Source organism: Hippichthys cyanospilos, chromosome 1 (genome assembly GCF_059441005.1).
Source record: "Hippichthys cyanospilos isolate Australia breed blue-spotted pipefish chromosome 1, RoL_Hcya_1.0, whole genome shotgun sequence".
NCBI classification, from domain to species: domain Eukaryota; kingdom Metazoa; phylum Chordata; class Actinopteri; order Syngnathiformes; family Syngnathidae; genus Hippichthys; species Hippichthys cyanospilos.
Genome location: NC_142369.1, coordinates 7,540,880 through 7,561,189, shown reverse-complemented (window position 1 = coordinate 7,561,189; position 20,310 = coordinate 7,540,880). Strand labels below are relative to the sequence as shown.

The 20,310-nt window shown below is 40.7% G+C and overlaps 3 protein-coding genes and 1 long non-coding RNA gene across 4 annotated transcripts; 3 read left to right on the top strand and 1 right to left on the bottom strand.

Moving 5' to 3' along the window:
* Positions 1–481: 481 nt before the first annotated feature.
* Positions 482–9,837, top strand: faah2b (fatty acid amide hydrolase 2b). The gene is made up of 11 exons (XM_088412902.1): positions 482–768; positions 958–1,040; positions 2,340–2,476; positions 3,401–3,610; positions 5,788–5,907; positions 5,993–6,128; positions 6,217–6,334; positions 7,470–7,589; positions 7,653–7,764; positions 7,824–8,012; positions 8,082–9,837. Exons 1-11 carry the CDS (start codon positions 583–585, stop codon positions 8,276–8,278), a joined length of 1,608 nt encoding a protein of 535 aa, XP_088269028.1. The 5' UTR covers positions 482–582; the 3' UTR covers positions 8,279–9,837.
* On the bottom strand, positions 9,834–16,366 carry nelfa (negative elongation factor complex member A). The gene is made up of 12 exons (XM_088412889.1): positions 16,232–16,366; positions 14,818–15,027; positions 13,938–14,109; positions 13,686–13,847; positions 13,526–13,615; positions 13,223–13,350; positions 13,022–13,091; positions 12,837–12,925; positions 11,911–12,019; positions 11,501–11,832; positions 11,321–11,420; positions 9,834–10,304 (listed from the first exon to the last, which is right to left on the bottom strand). Exons 1-12 carry the CDS (start codon positions 16,244–16,246, stop codon positions 10,120–10,122), a joined length of 1,662 nt encoding a protein of 553 aa, XP_088269015.1. The 5' UTR covers positions 16,247–16,366; the 3' UTR covers positions 9,834–10,119.
* Positions 14,428–15,247, top strand: LOC148428915 (uncharacterized). Its single transcript, XR_015865344.1, has 2 exons — positions 14,428–14,564; positions 14,758–15,247. It is a non-coding gene; the product is annotated as an uncharacterized LOC148428915 (long non-coding RNA).
* Positions 16,367–16,975: 609 nt separating the features above from the next.
* nicol1 (NELL2 interacting cell ontogeny regulator 1) lies at positions 16,976–19,970 on the top strand. The gene is made up of 4 exons (XM_088421287.1): positions 16,976–17,095; positions 17,169–17,296; positions 19,089–19,177; positions 19,397–19,970. The coding sequence occupies exons 2-4, from the start codon at positions 17,179–17,181 to the stop codon at positions 19,463–19,465; spliced, it is 276 nt and encodes a 91-aa protein (XP_088277413.1). The 5' UTR covers positions 16,976–17,095; positions 17,169–17,178; the 3' UTR covers positions 19,466–19,970.
* The last annotated feature ends 340 nt before the right edge of the window (positions 19,971–20,310 follow it).

The following is a 20,310-nucleotide window of genomic DNA, read 5'->3' as shown; positions in this document are numbered from 1 at the left end:
ATTACGGACAGCAGGAGGGGCTGCAGGTGTTGTCAGCAGCTATAGTGCCACCCCCTATGGAATACAATTTACCAATGATTATGTTTAAAACATACTGTTGGTCGTTAAGAACACATTTATTTGCAAGTTTAAGAAATTTATAATAATTTAATGTATTCCCCTTTAATGAAAAACGGTCTAAATCTTACACATAGTCCCTTTAAATCCCGTTATTGTTAAGCTAGTATTTTCGTCCATGTCGGGTTCCTCTTTGGTTAAACATGTACCCAACTTAGCTAGCAGTTAGCGACATATTAGTCAAGCTTAAGCTTTAACTTTGCTTCCATGGTTGATTGGATGGCTCTCTGTTCTTAAGTGCCTCGCGAGATTCATTTCCGCAGAGCACTTAGCTGAGCTCGGCTCCAGAGCTTCGAAATCCAACAGGAAACATTTATTTTGTAAACCCCGTTGCATCTAAGGTGCAGCTTCCGGTTGGGTGGACTCCCCAGCCGTCAGCAGCCGTAACTAAGCTCAACGCTGATTGGCCCGTTAACTCAATTCCAAACGTACGCGTCCAGCCGGTCCGACTTGACTACCGTCAACATGGCTCTGACTGGCATCGAACGCATCCAGAAATGGATCTACGACGCGTTCTTGGCAATTTGCTTCGCCTTGTATAGCTTCCTGTGCGCCCGGCCCGCCGAGGGCAAGCGTCAGGTTCCGCCGGTCAGCAACCCGCTTCTGACGGTGTCAGCGACGCAACTCGCCGGGAGGATCCGACGACGGGAGGTGAACGCCGGCCGGCTTGATTGCGGCTCGAGGCTCGGTTCTGCTCGCGGAAATCAATATTATAGCCTTCGGTCTTTGTCAATGATGCAAAACGAAATCTGACTTTGGGTTCATGTTTACTTGCAATTTTTCGCTTATCATCCTTCTTTTTTTTTTTTTTTTAATCAATAAACATCACTGCGTGTGTAGGTGTCCAGCGTGGAGGTGGTGCAGGCTTACATTGACCGGATCCAGCAAGTCAACCCGTTGGTGAACGCAGTGGTCAAAGACAGGCAAGGCTCTCTATTACCTCCCCCAAGTCCAACATAATTTTGTTCGAAACGTTTGAGTTAAAAAAAAAAAATTAACGGTTAAAAGTGTGAAATTCTGTCGGGCAGATTCCGATATTTGACTTAACAAAATCCCAGACAATTCATCGGCCGTACAATAGAAAAATACATATATAGTGAGTTTAAAATAAAAGAATCAGATCTTAAACATCTGAGCAGGGAACGATTATAGTTTACAACACAGAGTGTAAAAATCAATATAGCACTAAAATATAGCTCAAAATTCGTGTACGCCAGGGGTGTCAAACATGTGGCCCGTGGGCCGGTTCTGGCCAATGAAATAATCTTGTAATGAGCTGATTCTTTTCAATAAATGAAAAACTTGTGTTATGATTAACATGTTAATGTTTGTGGATTAATATTGATGTTGTGCTTGTTGTGTTTTTGAAAGTATTGATAAAGAATAATACATTTGTAGTTGTTGTATCAAAGTTATAGAAATATATATATACCATCGATCCGATTCACTTAAGAATAGATTTTCCTCTATGCAGCGTGCAAGCCAAAATGAGTTTGACACCCGAAGAGTACAGTGTTCCCTTGTTTATCGCAGGGTTATGTTCCAAAAAAATTCCTGTAATAAATGAAATCCACAATCACAGTAAAAAATAAATGAACATGAAATGTTCATTTATTTTTATATGTATAGAAATTACAGGGGCGTTTTTTTCCATGTGCAGTGTATTAAGGTTTTATTATTGTTTTGTTCTAGATTTTTTTTCATTTCCAATATGATTTGTTTATTCTTCTGTTTTTTTTCTTTAAACTGTATGTTTTAATTTACAGTATTTTTCATGTATTTTTACATTTTTTTCCCCAGTTTTTTCATGTAGTTTCATGTTTGGTTTATTATGAACACTTTTTTTTGTCCATCAGAAATGTTTTTTTTTTTCATTTGTGTTTGATATATGTTTGTATATGTATATATATATATATATATATATATATATATATATATATATATATATATATATATGTATGTTTTTCTATTTACAGTAAATTTTCATTTCTTCTTATGTTTTTTTCTCCCATGTTTCAAAGTGGTGAAACTTCTCGCCACAGTTGATCATTTTCTCAGAAGGGCTAACATTTTTTTCCGATTTCACTCATTTAATTACACTTAAAATTCAAACCTTGAAAAACCCGCTGCAAAAGACTTAATGTAAAATGCGAATTTTGCAATTAAAGCGCCGAGGCTTAAGCTGCTCATTTGATCATTCCTGATTTTCTACCACCGTCCAGGTTCTCAGCCGCGCTCCAGGAAGCAGCGCAGGTTGACAAGTTGATTGACGAGGAACCTGGAGGCGAGGAAGTGTTGGCGGATCGGCTACCTTTCCTCGGCGTGCCGTTCTCCGTCAAAGAGTCCTTTGGTCTCCAGGGTAAAGTATTGTACCCAGTGACGCAAAAAAAAAAAAAAAATCTAAATTGCACTCAATTTAACCCCAGGGTGTTCGGGGATTTTTCACTAGCATATAGGAAAGGGCGCCAACACCCCTTTCGTGTACAAAAAAAATCTAAAAAGGGCGATAATAGCATAAATAACTACGCTGTATGTTTATGAAATTGAAATAGGAATATTTATGTCAAAATTAGAGTATGATGACCTTTGAAAACTTTTGCATTATGGCAGTCCAGGGTAAGCCAATCATCAAAGTTATTGAAACGCTTGCGAATGTCATAAGCTGGCCGCTAGCGCTAAATGGTGGTTTTGGGCTGTTAAAAATTTCTATTGCGCCTCCCTATTGCGGTTGAAAGGATGAATGCAAAAATGGGGGGAAATGGGTGATAAAACCGGGTTTTCAATATGTTCAAAATTGACAGTTTCAATTTTGAATGGCAGTAAATGAGTCTGACATGGGCTAAATCTGACAGCTATTGGGTGTATCGCTCCACCTCCTGTTTGCAAGCGTTTAGAAGGGACGTGGCATATTTAAAGTTGTCATGTTATGACAATCTATGCAAAATATTAGCTTCCTAGTGTTTTTTGTTATGTTTTCCTTTGACATCACTCATCAAAAATCCAGAGTTGGATCAAAATTCCCCCCAAGTGTTATTGAAATATAATTGAAATATACCCTGATAAAGAACACGATCTTTGTAGTATGAAAATAAGCAAAAAAAGAATAAACGAGGCCAATAGAATAAGTTCTATCCTTATTTATTTTGCTTGTTTTGTTTGAATCCTTTGCGCATTCTTTACTAACTTCAAGATTATACATTGACTCTTTCAGGTTCGCAGCCATTAATAATTCACTCGCGGCCAACCTTTGCTACTTTTTTTTTTGCCTACTCACCGCTCGTAGGCATGCCCAACACCACCGGCATCCTGGCAAGGCGAGGGGTGGTGGCGGCGGCCGACGCGCCCCCCGTGGCCAACCTCAAGAGGGCGGGCGCCATCCCGCTGGGCGTCACCAACACCAGCGAGGGCTGCATGTGGGCCGAGTCGCACAACCACCTGTACGGCATCACCAAAAACCCCTACGACCTGGAGAGGATGCCGGGAGGGAGCTCGGGTCGGTCTGCTCACAAGGTTTTTGGGGTCTCGGGGGGTCGGCGGGGTCCTTTTTTATTACAGTGCATATACAGTATATTATATATGATATTTTGTCAGAGTATAATCCACGAAATTTTACCCAAAGTATGGGAGTGGCCAGAGTGATCTAGGGCGGGCATGGCCAAAAGATAGCTCCGCCCCTGCCCGCTTTGCTTGGGTTACTTTGTTTCTGTAAAAGGTTTGGCCATGTATGGCGTATCATTCTTTATGATCAAATCAGCCACAAAATTTATAGCTCTGCCCCTGCCACTAAGATGGCTACTAATGTGCTTTTGTTATTGTACTTTGTTTGAGGTTTAGGCATGTGTGTCATTTTTTCTTATTATACCATCCAGTAAAATTTCTCAGGCATGTCCAAAGCCAGTCCTGGAGGGCCGCCTATCCGGCATGTTTTAGAGGTTTCTGTCCTCCTACCGCACCTGATTCAAATGATCAGAGAAGCCTGACAACAAACCCCATCATTTGAATCAGCTGCATCGGACGACGGAAACGTCAAAAACATGCAGGATAGGTGGCCCTCCAGGACCGGTTTTGGATTTGCCTGACTTAGGCGAACGATGCTTTGGTTACCCTACTTTATTTCCATTAGGTCTTTAACTACTGAATATTTCTGGAATACATTTTTCATCGATTAATCGGAAAAGGAATCGTCTTGCCTAAGTTTATTGCAATTACAATGACATTTTATTAAGTATTGTTTAGTGGGGTAAAAACAACTAAACAATTTTAAGCAGTCACATGAGTGGGCTTGATCATTTTTTTTTTTGGGGGGGGGGTTTAGTCCGTTTTCCAAAGTAAACACGACATATAATTAGTCTGCTCACTTTCCCGAGCAGACTACATTCCACGCAAATTAGCTAACCTTGTTTTATTTAAGTGGAGAAAGTACAGAGCCCCTCTTGTCTATGTCGAATAGACATTGACCAATGTGCCCAGCAGGAGCTGAAGTGCGCAGGGACCCGCTGCAAATTGCAGGTTATTCACGATGAATATGAATAAAACTTTCCCAAATTCAGCAAAGATTTCTATATTCAAAACAGATGTAATAAGAACATGGGGAGCTATTTGATGTGTTCATTGACTTGGTAGTCACACATAACGGTGGTATCGTCCCCCTCCTGCATCTTGCAATTTGCAGACGGTCCCTCCCTGCGCACTCAGCTCCCGCTGAGTCTATTCACCCAAGATGACTGGTGAAATATTTTACAAATGTTGTTTTTGTCATTGCCGCTATGAGTCCATAAACTGAGCGGATTACTAAACTGAGCAAGTGGATTAGTACAACTGCATTTTTTTTTTCATACCAGAGGGGCTCCATATAAAAGTAACGATTGTACTGTAAAATTAAAAATCACCCTTGCGCTGATACACAATTTTGCCGCCCAATGAACATTTTATGCTCAAAATACTATACTGCCTAGTATTGCCCAGTGCAGGTTCTTAACCTTTTTTTCCTGTGAAATATCTTTTCACCCAAATACCGCTTAACCAGTGCAAAACATTTTGGTAAAAAAAAAAAAAAAAACGTAAAAAATGCCATCAGTGCCTGATTGATTAAACTTTAAAAAAAAACAATCTAAAATGTCTTCTTTTGGATCATTAAATAAATCTGTTATCAAAATTATTTTTCCACAAAAAAATAATCAATTTCAAGTGTCAGACCTGTTCTCAAATAGAAAAAAAATATATAAATATTTCTCCACAGAAAACTATGACATAAAGTATCCTTTTTTGGGATTACAGTAGAGACGTCTTGATAAAAATAGTCAATAACTTCCTTAAATATTTGTCCCCCAAAAAGTAATCAACATAACGTGTCAGACCTGGTCTCAAAAAGAAATAATTATGAATATTTGTCCGGATAAAAATATTCAATTTAAAGTGTCCTCTTTAGGGATCATAGTAGAGATGTATTGACAAAAAAATCATGAACTTGACCGATGGCACAATTTGGGTCGAACCATTGGAGTATGGGGGAGTGTCTGGGTTTGAAGAAAAATAAAATCCAATAACCTACTGAACATAAAATGGAACTTTTTTGTGAACAATTCATTCATTATTTTGAAAGGATATTTGTTTTTTTTTTGAAAATCTCGAGTACCCCCTGAAGCGGACCCCCATCCGTGTCGCCAACAGGCGGCGAGGGCAGCTTGCTGGGCGCGGCCGGCGCAGTTATCGGCCTGGGCTCCGACATCGGCGGCAGCATCCGCATGCCGTGCTTCTTCAATGGAATTTTCGGTCACAAAACCACACCCGGTAAGAGATTCGGCCCGAATTTCATGACATCTGCCGTTTTTTCGCGTTATTTCGGTCAGCTCACGCCATTTTCGAACCCTTGTAGGCGTGGTTTCCAACGAAAACCAGTACCCCCCGTACTCGGGTAGGCACGAAGAATACGTCAGCTCGGGGCCCATGTGTCGCTACGCTGAAGACCTGCTGCCCATGTTGAAAATCATGGCGGGGCCAAACGCCGATTTGTAAGCTAGGGAGTTTTTACTACCTTTTTTTTTTTAACTTCAATTTTCCAGGGGACCCGGTAGGTTAGAATGGCGTGTTTTGATGCAGGTTGTCCCTGAACGAGAAGGTGGACCTCAAAAAGCTCCGCTTCTTCACCGTCCCCGACGACGGCGGCTCGCCTCTGACCTCCCCCGTCAGCGAAGAACTTCGACAAATCCAAAAAAAGGTGACTCAACCCTCTTATCTGGAAGAAATTGGTTTGCCTGAAGTATATTTACTCAGCCCTGCTGTTTAAACATAATATCGTTATCATAAACATATTTAACTCTCTCTCATAATAACACTGTAAACTTCTCACAGCTGCTTCAATTTCAAAATTGCTCAGGGCTGCAATGGTGAACTCATTCAATCCCAAAGACGTATTTTTATATATATTTTTTACTCAAGACATTCAATCCCAGGTACTCACAATATGAAAATATAAACAGTATTTTTTTTTCATAAAATAATGCATATAAGTAATGAAATCACTTTAGTACCTCAAGTAGTCATTTACTTTATTACTTTGATGACTTAAGAAAAAACAAGCACTCAAGTATCTCAAATAATTGGCTATTTTAGCACATAACCGAGAGTAATTAAATATTTTAGTACTTAATCGCCGCAAGTAATTGATTTTGTGATTCATTTAGTAGCAGCCATCTTTAGAGCCTCCTTTAACCAAACACTTGAATCACATTGAAAGAAATGTAAAGAGGTGCCCAGGATTGAATGTCAGAAAATAAAATAATTTAAAACATGGGATTTCACTGTCAATTAAAAAATACATATTGTTTTGAATAAATGAATTATTCAGCGTTATCAATTAACTATTTAAAATAAGGATATGTTCTTGTCATATTAAGTGTAATTATGATCAAATAAGAATTGGCATCTTTTAGGGGGGGGGGTACTTACTACATGGAGGGTCTTTGTGGAAAAAAGAGCCTTGCAATACGTGAAAAAAACCTTACTATACTTGGTAGGCTTTTTTTGTGAAAAAAAGAAAGCCTTACAATAAACTTGGCTTTTTTGTGGGGAAATTTGTTTTTGCGTAGAATAATCCCCACTATACATGCTCATATTAGGTGAAAAAAAGCCTTACGATAACAGGTTAATTATTATACACACACACACACACACACACACACACACACACACAATGTAACAGTTAAAAATGCCAATGTTAAAAGGCAAGATGAAGTGATGGTCACCAATGGAAATCCACATAAGTGAATGTACATCATTGTATACAGCATAGTAGCGCACATCCCCGCTGTAAGATATCCACTCACAACGTTTCGTTTTCACCCCCACCTGAGGCGGTAGAGCGTCTGGAAGCCGATCTCGGGGTGTCTGTCCGAGAAGCGCGTTTCCCGGAGTTGCGCTACGGCTTCCGCATCTGGGACGCCTACATGGCTCTGCCGGACAAAGAGGGCAAGGTGCGAAAAGAGGCCGCGGCGTGCGGCACGCGCTCGCCGAATAACTCACGTGTTCTCGAGCAGCCTCCCGTCTCGTTCGCCGCGGAGTTGGGAGAGCCGGGCCGGCCCGTGTGGCCCCTGTGGGAGGCGCTGAAAAGATTGCTAGGAAAATCGGATCATACCGTGGCCGCCATCGGTGAGCGTCAACGTGCGGAGGTGTTTCCCGGCCGTAACTGATGATTGTGACCTTCGCAGCTCTGGCCGTTGTCGAGAAGAGGTCTTCCGCCGTACCTTCCAAATTCCTTGTGGGCTTGAAGGAGAAGCTGCAGAAGGATGTGGACGAGCTGCTGGGGGACGACGGCGTGCTCCTGTACCCGTCGCATCCCAGGGTGGCGCCAAAGCACCACCACGCGCTTTTTCGACCCCTCGACTTCGCCTACACCGGTTCGCAAACGTAGACGTCATCCATTCCACCGGGACGCGCCAAGTCATTCCTTCCCGGTTTCTCCGCAGGGATCTTCAATATCCTGGGTCTGCCCATCACCCAGTGCCCTTTGGGGCTGAACGAGGAGGGACTGCCCATGGGCGTGCAGGTGGTGAGCGGGAAGCTGCAGGATCGCTTGACCCTGGCCGTGGCGCTCTACTTGGAGAAGGCCTTTGGAGGATGGAGGGAGCCTCCAACTAGCATCCATCGGATGAAGTCTATCTAGTGATTGCTTCACTTGAGGGGCGTAGTTGTGGGGAAAAAAAGGCATTTTTAGACATCTCTAATTTTATTTTCCCTCCGTGATTTTTACAATAGCGCAGCGGCGTTTGAGCTGATGGATGGAGGTGACACTGAAATGACTGACAGGGAATGTATCTAGAAGAAGGCTACTAATTTTACAGTAGCTGGTTATTTTTCCTTCGAGATACGCGAGTACCGATAGCAAGTATCGGTATTGGGACAATACCTAGCCTTATTTGAAGAGCGCTAACTCGAAATTAATTCGTTCCAGGGTAGCTTTCGTAGAGTGATTTTGAGTCCAGTTTCTTCTGTAAAGGATGTGAACTCGTGCCAAGAAACAAAGTAGAAAGCTGTGGACCTTACTTTGAACGAGTCACCACCTGAAAGCGTTAGCAGAGGAGGAAGAGCGCAAACGACGCAAAATGTGCCTTGGAGGAGATATTTCTTAATGGCTGGACCAAAACCACTCTCCACTGTACGAAACACTCCCCTGTTACCTAAGCTTCCGCGTTAGCCCTTCACATGGCAGGAAGCTAAACGACTAGCCGGGGCTAGGAGATAGCCAATGGGAAAGCAGGATGGCAGAAATGAGTCGTATGTTGTGTTTTGGGAAATTGGGACTTTGTTATCCCAAGGTAGCGCCGTATTGGCGCTAGTGGTACTGGCACATGTTAGAAGAATAGAAAATTCCATTAATTTCATGTCATCAAATTCCTTGACGTTTGAAGGAAAATACTATATAGGAACAGGTTCTTTGAAAACGATCCGTTATTTTTTTGTGGTTGGACGCTTTTTGTATCAAGTGTGCTAGGGGTATCGGTGTCAATTCAAGTTGAGTAATCCTACTGGTACGGGTCGGTAAGAAAACGGCTTTGCAACAAGAGGCCCAGACTAATAAGACTAGCAATCGGTGTCAAAGAAGTAACGTTAACATTATAACCTTTAGATTGAGATGTTTGTACATCGAGAAGGAGCAAAGTTTGGCCTGTGCTGTTCCAAACGGTTCAGTACAAACGAGTGATGGAACAAGATTAAGAGTGAATACGCCAAAATATAAAGACATTTTGAAAGTAAACATTTCATAGTTTGTGAAAAAGCTTGATTTGAATTTTTAAATGATTGATTTTTAAAATTGTATTCTGATTTGTTGCCTAGCCCTATCTGTAAGACATTTATTTTTGGGGGGGGCTATTGGCATGAGTTCACTGTAAAAATCACGGTAAATATTGGGCTGTTCCGTATGATTCGTAACATTCTTAAGATGTTTGAGCCAATGGATGATGACAATGAAATATCCTACAAGATGATTTCCAAATGTACATCCATCAAGGTTTCCAAACAGGTGGATGTGAATTGCAAATACAAATAGATTAACAAAGATTTTTTTTGTTAATACATTTTGGACCGATTAAGTGAAATTCAAACTGCTGCGGCACAGTACCTAATTTTCCAAGACTGGTTCTGAGAATGGTAATTAACCCTTGTGCTTGTTGCGTTCAGCCACTCACTCAAATAAAAAGATCTTATGAACCAAACTGTTAACAGTCTGCTGTCGTTTTATTTTCTTTCCTTTAGTCTGAAAAAAGGGACGAAAAAGGGCATCGTTAACCACTCCGTGTGTTGCGTGTGTTCTCACAAAGACGCCGGTTCGAAATGACATGGGGAAATAAACGAAAATCTATCCTGCGCGCGTGTGTGTGTGCGCAGGAGGAAGGAACTTCTCTCCTGCCGCCGCCACAGCCTTCCCGGGTGCTCGTTTGGGCTCGAACTTCTGAATGTGAGCGAATATGGTCGTGAGCGAGTGGGGTCCACCTGTCGCGCCTCTCACGAGGTGTTGGTGATGGGCTTGTACTTTTTCAGCCGGGTCCACTGACCCGTGGAGTAGTTCATTTCGAAAACCGTGTCCACCAGCATGGTGGTGCTGCCCGTGCCGTCCGCTTTGGGCAGCACCTCCGTGTGCTCGCTCAGCTTGATCTGAATGATGTCCCCTTGCTCCGGGCACGGGTTCTCTGCGAGACCAAAAGATTCAACGGTTAGGCCTTGTTTGTCCCGGGCGATATAGTCCAGACCCGTCGGCGCGACATGGAAATCCCTATTTTTTTTTTTAATAGATGTAAAACCTTAAAAAAAGAGCTCATGAAAACTTACACTTTTTGAACCATGATTTTGTTTTTCCAAAACAGTAAACATATTTGAAAAGAACATAAAAAAAAGTCTACCAAGGGGTATTCAAATACTAATACTAAAGAGCCACAAATAAATCTTTCTGAGCCAAAGATTAATGTATCAAATACAGTCAAATGAAATGTGCAATAGTTTAATATTCGAAATGGTCTTTTCAATGAGGGAAAAACACACAAAATCCAAACTTTATTAAATGGTTATTATAAATAAGAGTTTTAGGACTATTTTAATTTTCCGATAGAAACAGAGAACCACAAAAAAGAAAATCTCGGTTTCACAATCAAATCTAACTTTTAAGTGCTATGTCAGGTACAGTACAGTTTTCTTTTCAAATTAAGAGCAAATCAATTAGAGTATTAATTTATTGCTAAATTGTTTTATACTGACTCCTTTATAAAATGTTCCATGACTTTATTTTATTAGGTTTTACACAGATGTGCATTGTCATCAGTGACACAATTTTCCTTCAAGAGAGGTAAAAGAAAACTATGTGCTATCTTCTGGAGTTTCTGTAGTTTTTTTTTCCCCAGACATGGATGGCACAGTACTCCAAGTTTTTTATTTTTCCGGATTAAAAACAAACAAAACAAAAACGCTAGTTAGGGGGCTGACAAATTATTTCACAGAGAGGACCTCATTGAAAAAAGGTTGAGAACCACTTTGACTCAATAATAATGCTTTTTAAGTTCCGAGTATTCAGTTAAAATAGCACTTTGTTTTACGCTCTTATTTTGAAAGGCTAATCGCCCCAATTCCGTAAACGGATATGGTGCGGCAATTGATCGTTATCCTTGTCTCATTTTGTTATGTACACACAGGGCCGAGCTAGGAGGTAACATACCTCTGGATCCTGCCATAAAGCCTAAGATGAGAGCCTTCTCTGGTCTGGTGACCTTGTTGGCCGTCTTGAACATCTCCTGAGCTGCATACATCTGGTCCCTCTGGAAAGCGTGGAAAATAAAGACTATTTCGAGTCGGGTTCTGGTTCAGCATTCTAGGCGAGACACACGTGAGGCCGTACCGTCAGCGAGAGATTCTTTTTGGGCTGAGGTTGCGGCGGTGTGGGGGTGGGTGCGGGGGTGGGGGCCTGAGGCGTGCTGGGGGGCTGAGCGGGCGTTTCGGGCTGGCCGGCGGTGGCGGCCGCCGGCGGCCCGTTGCTGGCGGGGGTAGAGGTGGGCGTGCTGGGTGACGTGGGGGTCGCCGGGTTGGCCGCAGTGCTGGCGTTGTACATGGGCGTCCGCTGCTTGTACTGGCCCGGGAGCGTGGCGGCGGGGGCGCCCGCGCCCGCCGTCGCCGACTCTTCCGGTTGGCGGGCCGACTGCAGCGTGTCCCAGCCGGAGCCGCCCGCGTTTGCTTTCGGGGAGAGCAGACGACCAAGAATCACCCTTGGCCTAATTTTCCATCGTTTTCTTAACGGTAAAAATCCCTCACCTGGTTGAGCCTCGGAGCTGGGAATGTAGGAGGAAGAAGGAACCATGCTGGGTGTGGCGGGTAGGTAGCTGGTTGACGGCAAAGGATTCTCGTTCAGCGCCCCGAGTTTCTGTAACGGACAACAACCTTGACAGCTCCTCACAGCAACTACATCAGCAACAAAATCTGATAGACTATTCAAAAACGTTTTTAATACGAAGTTTCCCCCCGTCCTACCAACTTTAAAGGTGTATTTATTCAAGCACTTTTTAAATACATATTACGGCTGCGTGAATATGACCTAAATAATACTGACACCACCCACGATTGTTCTATATTGTATAGTCTATAAATCAATTTCACGTTTTTTCACTGGCAACCGCAAGAGGGCACACTTGAGCTATGTATCTGTACCTACTACAAAAAAGGAAATGATTCTGCAAATCACAAATCGCTAGTCGTGAACTATGAAGCTGAAAACTGTAATCCAGCAACAAAAAGCAAGACAAAAATCAGATTCAAACTTGAGTGCCTGATTTATCCACTATGTATTAAGGAGCAACTATTCCATTGTCTGGCAATTACATTCTGATTAGTGGGGTAAGCACTGATTTTTAATTCAAAATTGATTTTAAATCACAATCTTTTGTTTATTTTAACTAAATGGTACAGTTGAGCTGCTCAGTTACAGCATGTCTTTCTACAGTTGTAAAATCAGATTGTGCCATGTAAAACAAAACAAGCACTACGCTACTTCAGCTACCTTAAAAGTAAATGTTAAAATAAGTAATTCATGTAAACTGTACGCCCAAGAAATGAACAAGCTATGATTGATTTTTGCCAGCTGCATAGCAAAGTCCTCTTCCTCTGCCATTATTTCACTCAGAGAATAAGTATGCATACACTCCTCTGAAATGACCAAAAAGATTGTGACTAAATTCAAGCACCTGTGCAGAGACGAGGCCTGCTGCATAATCCGGTGTGGTGTTCTCCACCACTGCTTCTTCTTTGGCTGCTTTTTCTTCTGCTTCTGTGTCTACAAAACCAAACAAATGAAGACCAAAAATATAAGACACTTAGCAGTCAAGTCCACATTGGTTAGACTGCGGGGGCGCTGGTGTGATGTCGTTACCCAAAGTTTTTCTACGCCGTTTTGCCTCTCTTCCGGCTCCGACCATGTTCAGCTCCTTGATATCCAACAGCTGCAGAAGAAAAAACTGAATGTAATCTCCAACATGTCGCTTTTGCGAGAAATGAGGTGACATCCTGACATCCTGAGGTGACATGACTCATCCTAACATATTCATCAAACTACGTGTATGTGAATGTGTACCTTGACACCGCGCTCCTTACGCAGGGGCGTGCGCGTTGGGGCAATAGGTGTTCGGTTGCTGGGGGGGCTGAACATGCTTGGAGCTGTGGGACTTCGAAACGGCGCCTTGGGAATCCCCTTGAGAGGGGCTAAAAAATAGATAGATGAATAATCTGTCACATTTAGCCCAAGTTGCGGTCATTATTGGACATATATGGTTCAAAAAGAGGCATGGTTATTGGGCTTTGCTGACAAGCATTTGTTCACACAAAGCCTCGATATCCTCAACTTTTTAGGAGTCAAGTCATTTAGCGCGCCACTCACTGGTCGTGTCAATCTTTTTGACTAAACCTCTTCCTTTGGCATGAAAAGGCACTCCGGCAGTCTTCTTCAGTTGTTGTGCAGTCTCTGTGGCTAGAAAGCAAAAGCAACCCATTTAGCAAAAACCACGTCGGTAGTTTGGCAAATAAAAAGGTATTATTACATTTCTGCAACAGTTCAGCTCTGAGGGTGGCACTCTTGGGCTTTCTTTTCAGCTGGAAATGTTTAACCGGGGGCGTGAGGGGTCCCACCAGCGTGGTCAACGCGCTCTTGTTCAGGTACTGGCACTCTAATGGAAGCATGGCGGACGCCTCGCACTCCACAACTATCCCACACAACCATGCAAAGAGAGAGAAGGAAATTCAACCATAGAAATCACCCCTCACATCAAAAAGTGAAATTAAAACGGTTTTACTTTTTTCCCTGAGCTCGCCGAGAATGTCCTGCACGTTCGGATTCTGCTCCTCCAAGTCCAAATTGAGAGAGCCCGTCTCTGGGAAGGACTTGAGGATATCTGCGACCATCAGCACCCATGGCTCAGAGTCCACTGTGGCCAGCTGGATTATCTCTGTGAGGGCCTCCTTCATCTGGTGGAGAACAACACTTAGCTTCAATCAGACCTAAGGTTTAACAATTCAATCATTATAGGACAAAGTGGACGGATAAAAAAGTGATGAAGCTATATTGTAAAAAAAGTAGAGAGTGCTACTATATTTTTTTGCTGTACAGTATATATAAATATGGTTTCAATTTTAAATAGACCAAATCTACAACTATATTTAAGAATCAGTATATACGCTTTCTGTCACGTTCCTGCTTGCTTTGAAAGATTTTTTTAGCTTTTGCTTTCTTTCTTTTAAATAAGCGTGCCTCGGCTCAATAAGGGTTGGGAAACAAGGTTGTAAGGACGGTACCGCCCCCTTCTGTGTCTTACCCAGTCAGTCACAATGTCTTAACGAGAACGACAGACGTTCGGTGATAAACGCCAACATCTGGTGGATTGAGTCGTGTTGACTTTAAGCTTGTACGAAGAAATGACTCGGTAAAGGAGCAAACATGTCGGGGTTCCTGCTTAAATCCGCTCGTTAACATCTCGTCATCGTTTTTGTCGGAAGCTAGCATGCTAACGCTAAAGTAGCTGACTGGTGTTTTTATGCAGAGCGGTGGTATTACAGCAACGGTAAACTCGGAATAAGTTACTTGAAACAAAAGCGACTTTTCGTTTTTTTTTCAAGAAAATATGGTCGATGACACGTGAATGCAAAAGGAATAAGATGTGGTTGGAAGGCGCCCACCTCGTCCACGGTCCGGCGGGGAAGATGCAGCATCCCGAGGAGCAACTTGAGCTTGACGGGCGGCGATAAACTCGAAAAGCACAGGCGTATGTTGTCGATGACGGACACGGTGAGAAGCGACGCGATGCTCGGAGGCGTCCACAGCTCGTCCGTGGAGCCCAGTTTGTTGTGAAGCCACAGGCCAGTGTCGCTGTCCTTCATCGACGCCATCTTGGAAAAAGAAGTGTTTTGAGTTCGGGCATTTTAATGGACTACTAAGAAAACGGCAGTCAAGACCCCGCCCACGTCTCTTGTGGAGGCCATTGAACAACACTGAAATATTTTTCGCGCTAGATCGTATTTTTATTCCAAAATGTGTGAGGAAACTTAAATGTTACTCAATGTAATTCATTCCGAATACAAAAAATAAATAAATACAAGATGAACTGTTGAGTGGTGCACAAGCACAAATTTACGCATTTTTTAGGTACATAAAACTTTATTTAAAATAAAGTTAACATGAACAATGACGGTTCAAATATCAACATGAACACAAAACGTAAAAAAAAGACCTATTAAGGTCAACCAAGGCTCATAGAATTTTACCGAACCCTAACTTTTACAATCACACTTTAAGTAACAACATTGATCTGTGATTAGTTTAAAATGTGTACAGTATTTGAAAGACCAGTAAATCATTCCCACATATTTTGATTTAAAAAAAAGAACAGGTGAACATTCGTTTCCATTTGTTTTATAAATATCTGCAAATTATTTGAAAAAGTCTCAAGAATGAGCTGATTTGAGAGTGACTTATTATTATGGTCACAAAAGTATAAAAAAGTATCTGCCTACTTAAGTTATTATTTTTCTGACAACAATTTCTCATGTATGAAAACAATTTCTTACTTTTTAAGCCTGACGTTAATTCATTACCCTTGCATGACAACAGCATGCAAAAATGAGACAGTAACTTAACATTTGAATCATTCAGCCTTTTGGGAAGTTTTACTAACAGAGAAGCACTTGCATAAAAGTAAAATATGAAAATACATAGACACCTCACCATCAATGTTCAGATTGTAGGTGTTTTTAGTAACACTACCTTTGCACAGTTTGTCAACATTGAAGCAGTTAATGGAAGACAAAAAAAAGTCAAATTTACAGTCTTCTACAACTCACGGTGGTAAGTTTATTATGTGAAATTAAGACCTATAATACATTCTACAAAACATTTGTGCAATATATACACACCAAAAAAGAAACAAAATCAAATGATTTTCTCAAAACAAGTCCGTTAGCTTACTTCTAACATACAATGTGAGACAGCACATTCAAAATCTACATCATCAACATAATCCAATGCTCATGTTACAACAATTAGTAGTTCTGATGATAACAGGCCAAGATTCAAAAAATAATATTCGCCACATACCAATGCCGACGCCATGCCTCTTCACTTTAGCATGCATCATTTCAGTCGTCCTCCTCTTCCTATCTTTTCAACTTGACTTCTATTTGTAACACGTTAGCTACGGTATTTATGCAGATGATTTACTCTTTAATCCTTTACTCTGTCAGTTGAGTAAGTCAACATGAGCAAAGCTTTGTGACATCAAACACAATAAAAAAAAATCAAATCACATTATATGTGTGTCATATATATATATGTCATATATATATATATATATATATATATATATATATATATATATATATATATATATATATATATATATATATATATATATATATATATATATATATATATATATATATATATAATGTGTGTGTGTGTGTGTGTGTGAGTGTGTGTGTGTGTGTGTAGGTCGCACTTGATTAAAGAAAAAAAGCTTTTGTTTTAAACAGAATAAAGATCCATATATTAAACCTGTGTCTCCTCTTCATAATGTATTGGGTATTTTATATTAATTGATTACAAAAAGAAAAACAAGTATTACATTTTAATCATCGCTTTGACTATTATCAGTCTTAATTTTACACAAGTATTTGTGCTTCTCCGTTTGCCACAACTGCCTGAAACGAAATACTTCTTTATTAGATGTAACTGAGAAACATTCCGTCCATATTCCGTGTGTGTGTGTTTTTTTTTTAGCGTTTCCGGGCAGTGGATAATCTTACAAATCCGAATTATGAATTTCGATTTCGAGGTCGTCCAGTTTTGCCCTCAAGGAACATGGCGAGCTGTGCGCATGCGCAACCTCTGCATTAAAAACATCTTCACGGGCATACCGAGCTGACCTGGCGTTCCGATTAACGTACTGTCGACAGATTCGGAGTAGGTCAAGGGCATTATTATCACGACGCATTGTTGCTTCCATGCACATAGTAACCGAAATCCACACACCTAGGTACTGGACGATGGCACCCGGAGGTATGTTGCAGGCAGCGATGCTCCTGCTGGCGGCCCAGCTCGTCCTGTGCCGCGGTGGTGCTGCGGATGCGGACCGGGAGACGGGGACTGTCATCCCCGCGGAAAGTAGGTGCTATATTTTGGATCCCAATGGCGAGCCGGTTCCGATAAACAAGCTACAGGGGAGGGAGGTGACGGTTTACGACGGATTTCCGTTCCTACGATGGCGACGTAACCCGATTTTTTTTTTTTACGTAGCGTAAATCGGAACGCGTCGTAGTCAATATCGTCAATTTACTTCTTAATTACTTGATTGAACCAGCGGTCACTCTTAATCCACATTTTTGAATTTTATGTCATTTTCACACCCACGCAGTATTTAGAGATGCCTTGATACACTAGCACAATGCATTTGAATTTACTGGCATTTTAAAGAATAATATTTATAATTTAAGTGAAAACTAAATTATTTTTATTGTCAACATACAGAAAATCAAAATAATTACTTTCCCACAATTTCTTCAGAGATTTCTTCAGTCCTCTATGACAGTGGTTCCTCAAGTGGCCTAACTGAGGGGTTCGTGAAAGAATTTGGGTCATTAATTTATTCACTGCTAGACCAGTAAACATGGATATTTGACGTCTATAGCTGTCATTGGCAGCGAAACGGTTAAACACCTCAAGTAGTTAATTACCTTAGTACTTAACTTATTCAATCCCAAAGACATTTTTTTTAAGTTTTCAAGTCTAGACATTCAATCCCAAGTACTTATTTATTTTTCCAAGATTCAAGAGTCTTATTGTCATATGCATAGTAATCCTACACAATGAGTAGAGTACATTTCATAATTGAGCAAATAATAAAGTAGGCATTATCACAAAATCAACAAGAAAAAAAACAATAATAACAGATCATTTTTTCCAGGTTTTTGACTTGAGGGGCACCTAAAACAATCACTAACTTTAGTACATGAAAGTCCTCACCAAAGAGCTTCATTATTTAGTTACTAAATACGATGATTATTTTTTTTTTCCACAAACATTTGCAAAGAAGGTCCTAGGAAAATTTGCTTTCTAAAAGGGGTCCCTTGATTATTAAACCACCCGTTAGGGCTGCACAATTATGGCCAAAATAATAATCACGATTATTTTGGTCAATATTGAACTAGCGATTATTAATCATGATTATTCATCATGTTTTGTCAAACATGTCTATTTATTGCCCTTACTTTAAACAAGCATAAAGTAAATAATAATTAAAACACATTCACCCAAAACATGGCACACAGGGGAACACAGCTAACTTAGTTGCTTAGCGCAAACCAATGAAAAAAAAATGAAGCCTACTTAGAACCGTGCACACTTTTTACTTTTAAGCAAATACTAATCAATTAGCAGTCTAAATGTCAATTTTGGTCATTCCAAACCAAATTTATTCCAATTTTTTGCCAATTGGATTTTTCAAAATGGGTCTCAATTGACAGCTATCACTGTATATATTAGGAATCAGGTGAGAAACTAAATGCCATTTCACACTGGTAAATAATACATTAGGGTGAGAAAAGCAGAGGCTTTTGTCATGCAAACATGTGGTAAACATTGCCCCCTAGTGGTAGGGTGACAGATTGCTTGATTTGACATGTACGGTAGCCGTTTTTTTAAATGTTAATATTGCCGAGGATCAGCTTAATTATTCATGGCAGCCAATATCGTGATCGCGATTACAATTTGATTAATCGCGCAGCCCAAGTTGCAACCCTACAGTAAATACTTATATACTGAAATGCCTCACGTAGTTGTAAATGGACTATCCCACCGTTCCCTTCCCCCTAAAGAGATATGGCCTGCGAGTCCGCTTATGAATATTCAGGATGAGCTAAATATAGGAATAATAAAGCGATGCTGTCTCTTTTTCCAGGTCGCCCATGCGTTGACTGTCATGCCTTTGAGTTCATGCAGAGGGCCCTGCAGGATCTAAAAAAGACTGCTTTCAACCTCGACACCAGGGTATAGAGGACTACTTCCATTTTTTGCATAAGAATATTGCTTGAGTATATTATGTTTGTATTGTTTGTAAAGTTAAAAATCGAGCTGTAGCCCTGCAAAAATGTATACACATTTGCTTTGATAACTGTCCACGTTACATGGCAAGTAGCTAGCATTAGCTCGATTTTTATGCTATCAAAAGAAGCATTGCTAACTGGGTGCGACGTTTTTGCGGCGCAGACGGAGACGCTGGTGCTGAGGGCGGAGAGGAGGGCTCTTTGCGACTGCATGCCCAGCTCGCTGCGCTGAATCCTCACAACACAGACGCTTCTCCTAAATTACTCATGTACAGCAATTTTCTTTTTTTTTCTTGACGCAGCCGACACTTTATTTTAAGCTCATGTCTGTAGACCAGTTTGCTTGGAAATGGTAGTTAAAAACACAAAACGTGGAAGGAATTGACTTTTTTTTTTTGATTATTTTGAGGCAAGAGAGAATCCGTTTGTTGGGCTTTCCTTGGCACAGCACTGTAGCATGAATTCACAGCACCTTTTTGTAAACGTAGAGTCTATGTAAAGATTTTGAAGTCACATAAATATTGATATGTAACAACTGTTTATCTGAAATGTAATGTAACGTTCACTGGAGATATTTAAAGAGTTTGTAATGGAGGAAAATGTGAAAACGTGTGTGTTAAAGTCACCGTTGTATGTAAGTCAGTGTACAAATCAAATAACATGCATATTTTGTTCTTGCAATGTTTTTTGTTTGTTCCTGGGGGGGTTAGCCAAATAAAATGTGTGTACTTAAGGTACTTCATTTTATTCTTTTATATTTATTACAAGGAAGTATTTTTAACAAACATATTAACTGTAATCACGGCTTGATAAAATATGGCCTATCAAATATGTATGTGTGTATATATATATATATATTTATTTAGATTTATAATCATGGCCAACAAGAGTTTTTCCCCCCAAAATATTTAACAAGTTGGACAAGGCAAATGGTTAGGGTATGTATAAATGTTTAACAGAAGATACAAACTTGGAAGAACATTTTTAAAAAGTTCAGTCTATTTCACGGATTTTGGTTACTGCGGGTATATTTAAGATCGTAACCCCGCAATAAAGGAGGGAAAAACCCTTAAACAA

What these genes read in the sequence shown, in the direction of transcription:
- nelfa (XM_088412889.1), bottom strand. An exon ending in CCCGCCGGACCGTGGACGAG is followed by an intron (nt 14,110 to 14,817) that starts GTGGGCGCCTTC and finishes GTTCTCCACCAG; the next exon opens with ATGAAGGAGGCCCTCACAGA. An exon ending in CAGGCCTCGTCTCTGCACAG is followed by an intron (nt 12,020 to 12,836) that starts GTGCTTGAATTT and finishes TGTCCGTTACAG; the next exon opens with AAACTCGGGGCGCTGAACGA.
- nicol1 (XM_088421287.1), top strand. Translation starts at nt 17,179, where the DNA reads ATGGCACCCGGAGGTATGTTGCAGGCAGCGATGCTCCTGCTGGCGGCC. An exon ending in GACTGTCATCCCCGCGGAAA is followed by an intron (nt 17,297 to 19,088) that starts GTAGGTGCTATA and finishes CTCTTTTTCCAG; the next exon opens with GTCGCCCATGCGTTGACTGT. An exon ending in CTTTCAACCTCGACACCAGG is followed by an intron (nt 19,178 to 19,396) that starts GTATAGAGGACT and finishes TTTGCGGCGCAG; the next exon opens with ACGGAGACGCTGGTGCTGAG.
- faah2b (XM_088412902.1), top strand. Translation starts at nt 583, where the DNA reads ATGGCTCTGACTGGCATCGAACGCATCCAGAAATGGATCTACGACGCG. An exon ending in AGAGTCCTTTGGTCTCCAGG is followed by an intron (nt 2,477 to 3,400) that starts GTAAAGTATTGT and finishes CACCGCTCGTAG; the next exon opens with GCATGCCCAACACCACCGGC. An exon ending in TCATACCGTGGCCGCCATCG is followed by an intron (nt 7,765 to 7,823) that starts GTGAGCGTCAAC and finishes TGACCTTCGCAG; the next exon opens with CTCTGGCCGTTGTCGAGAAG.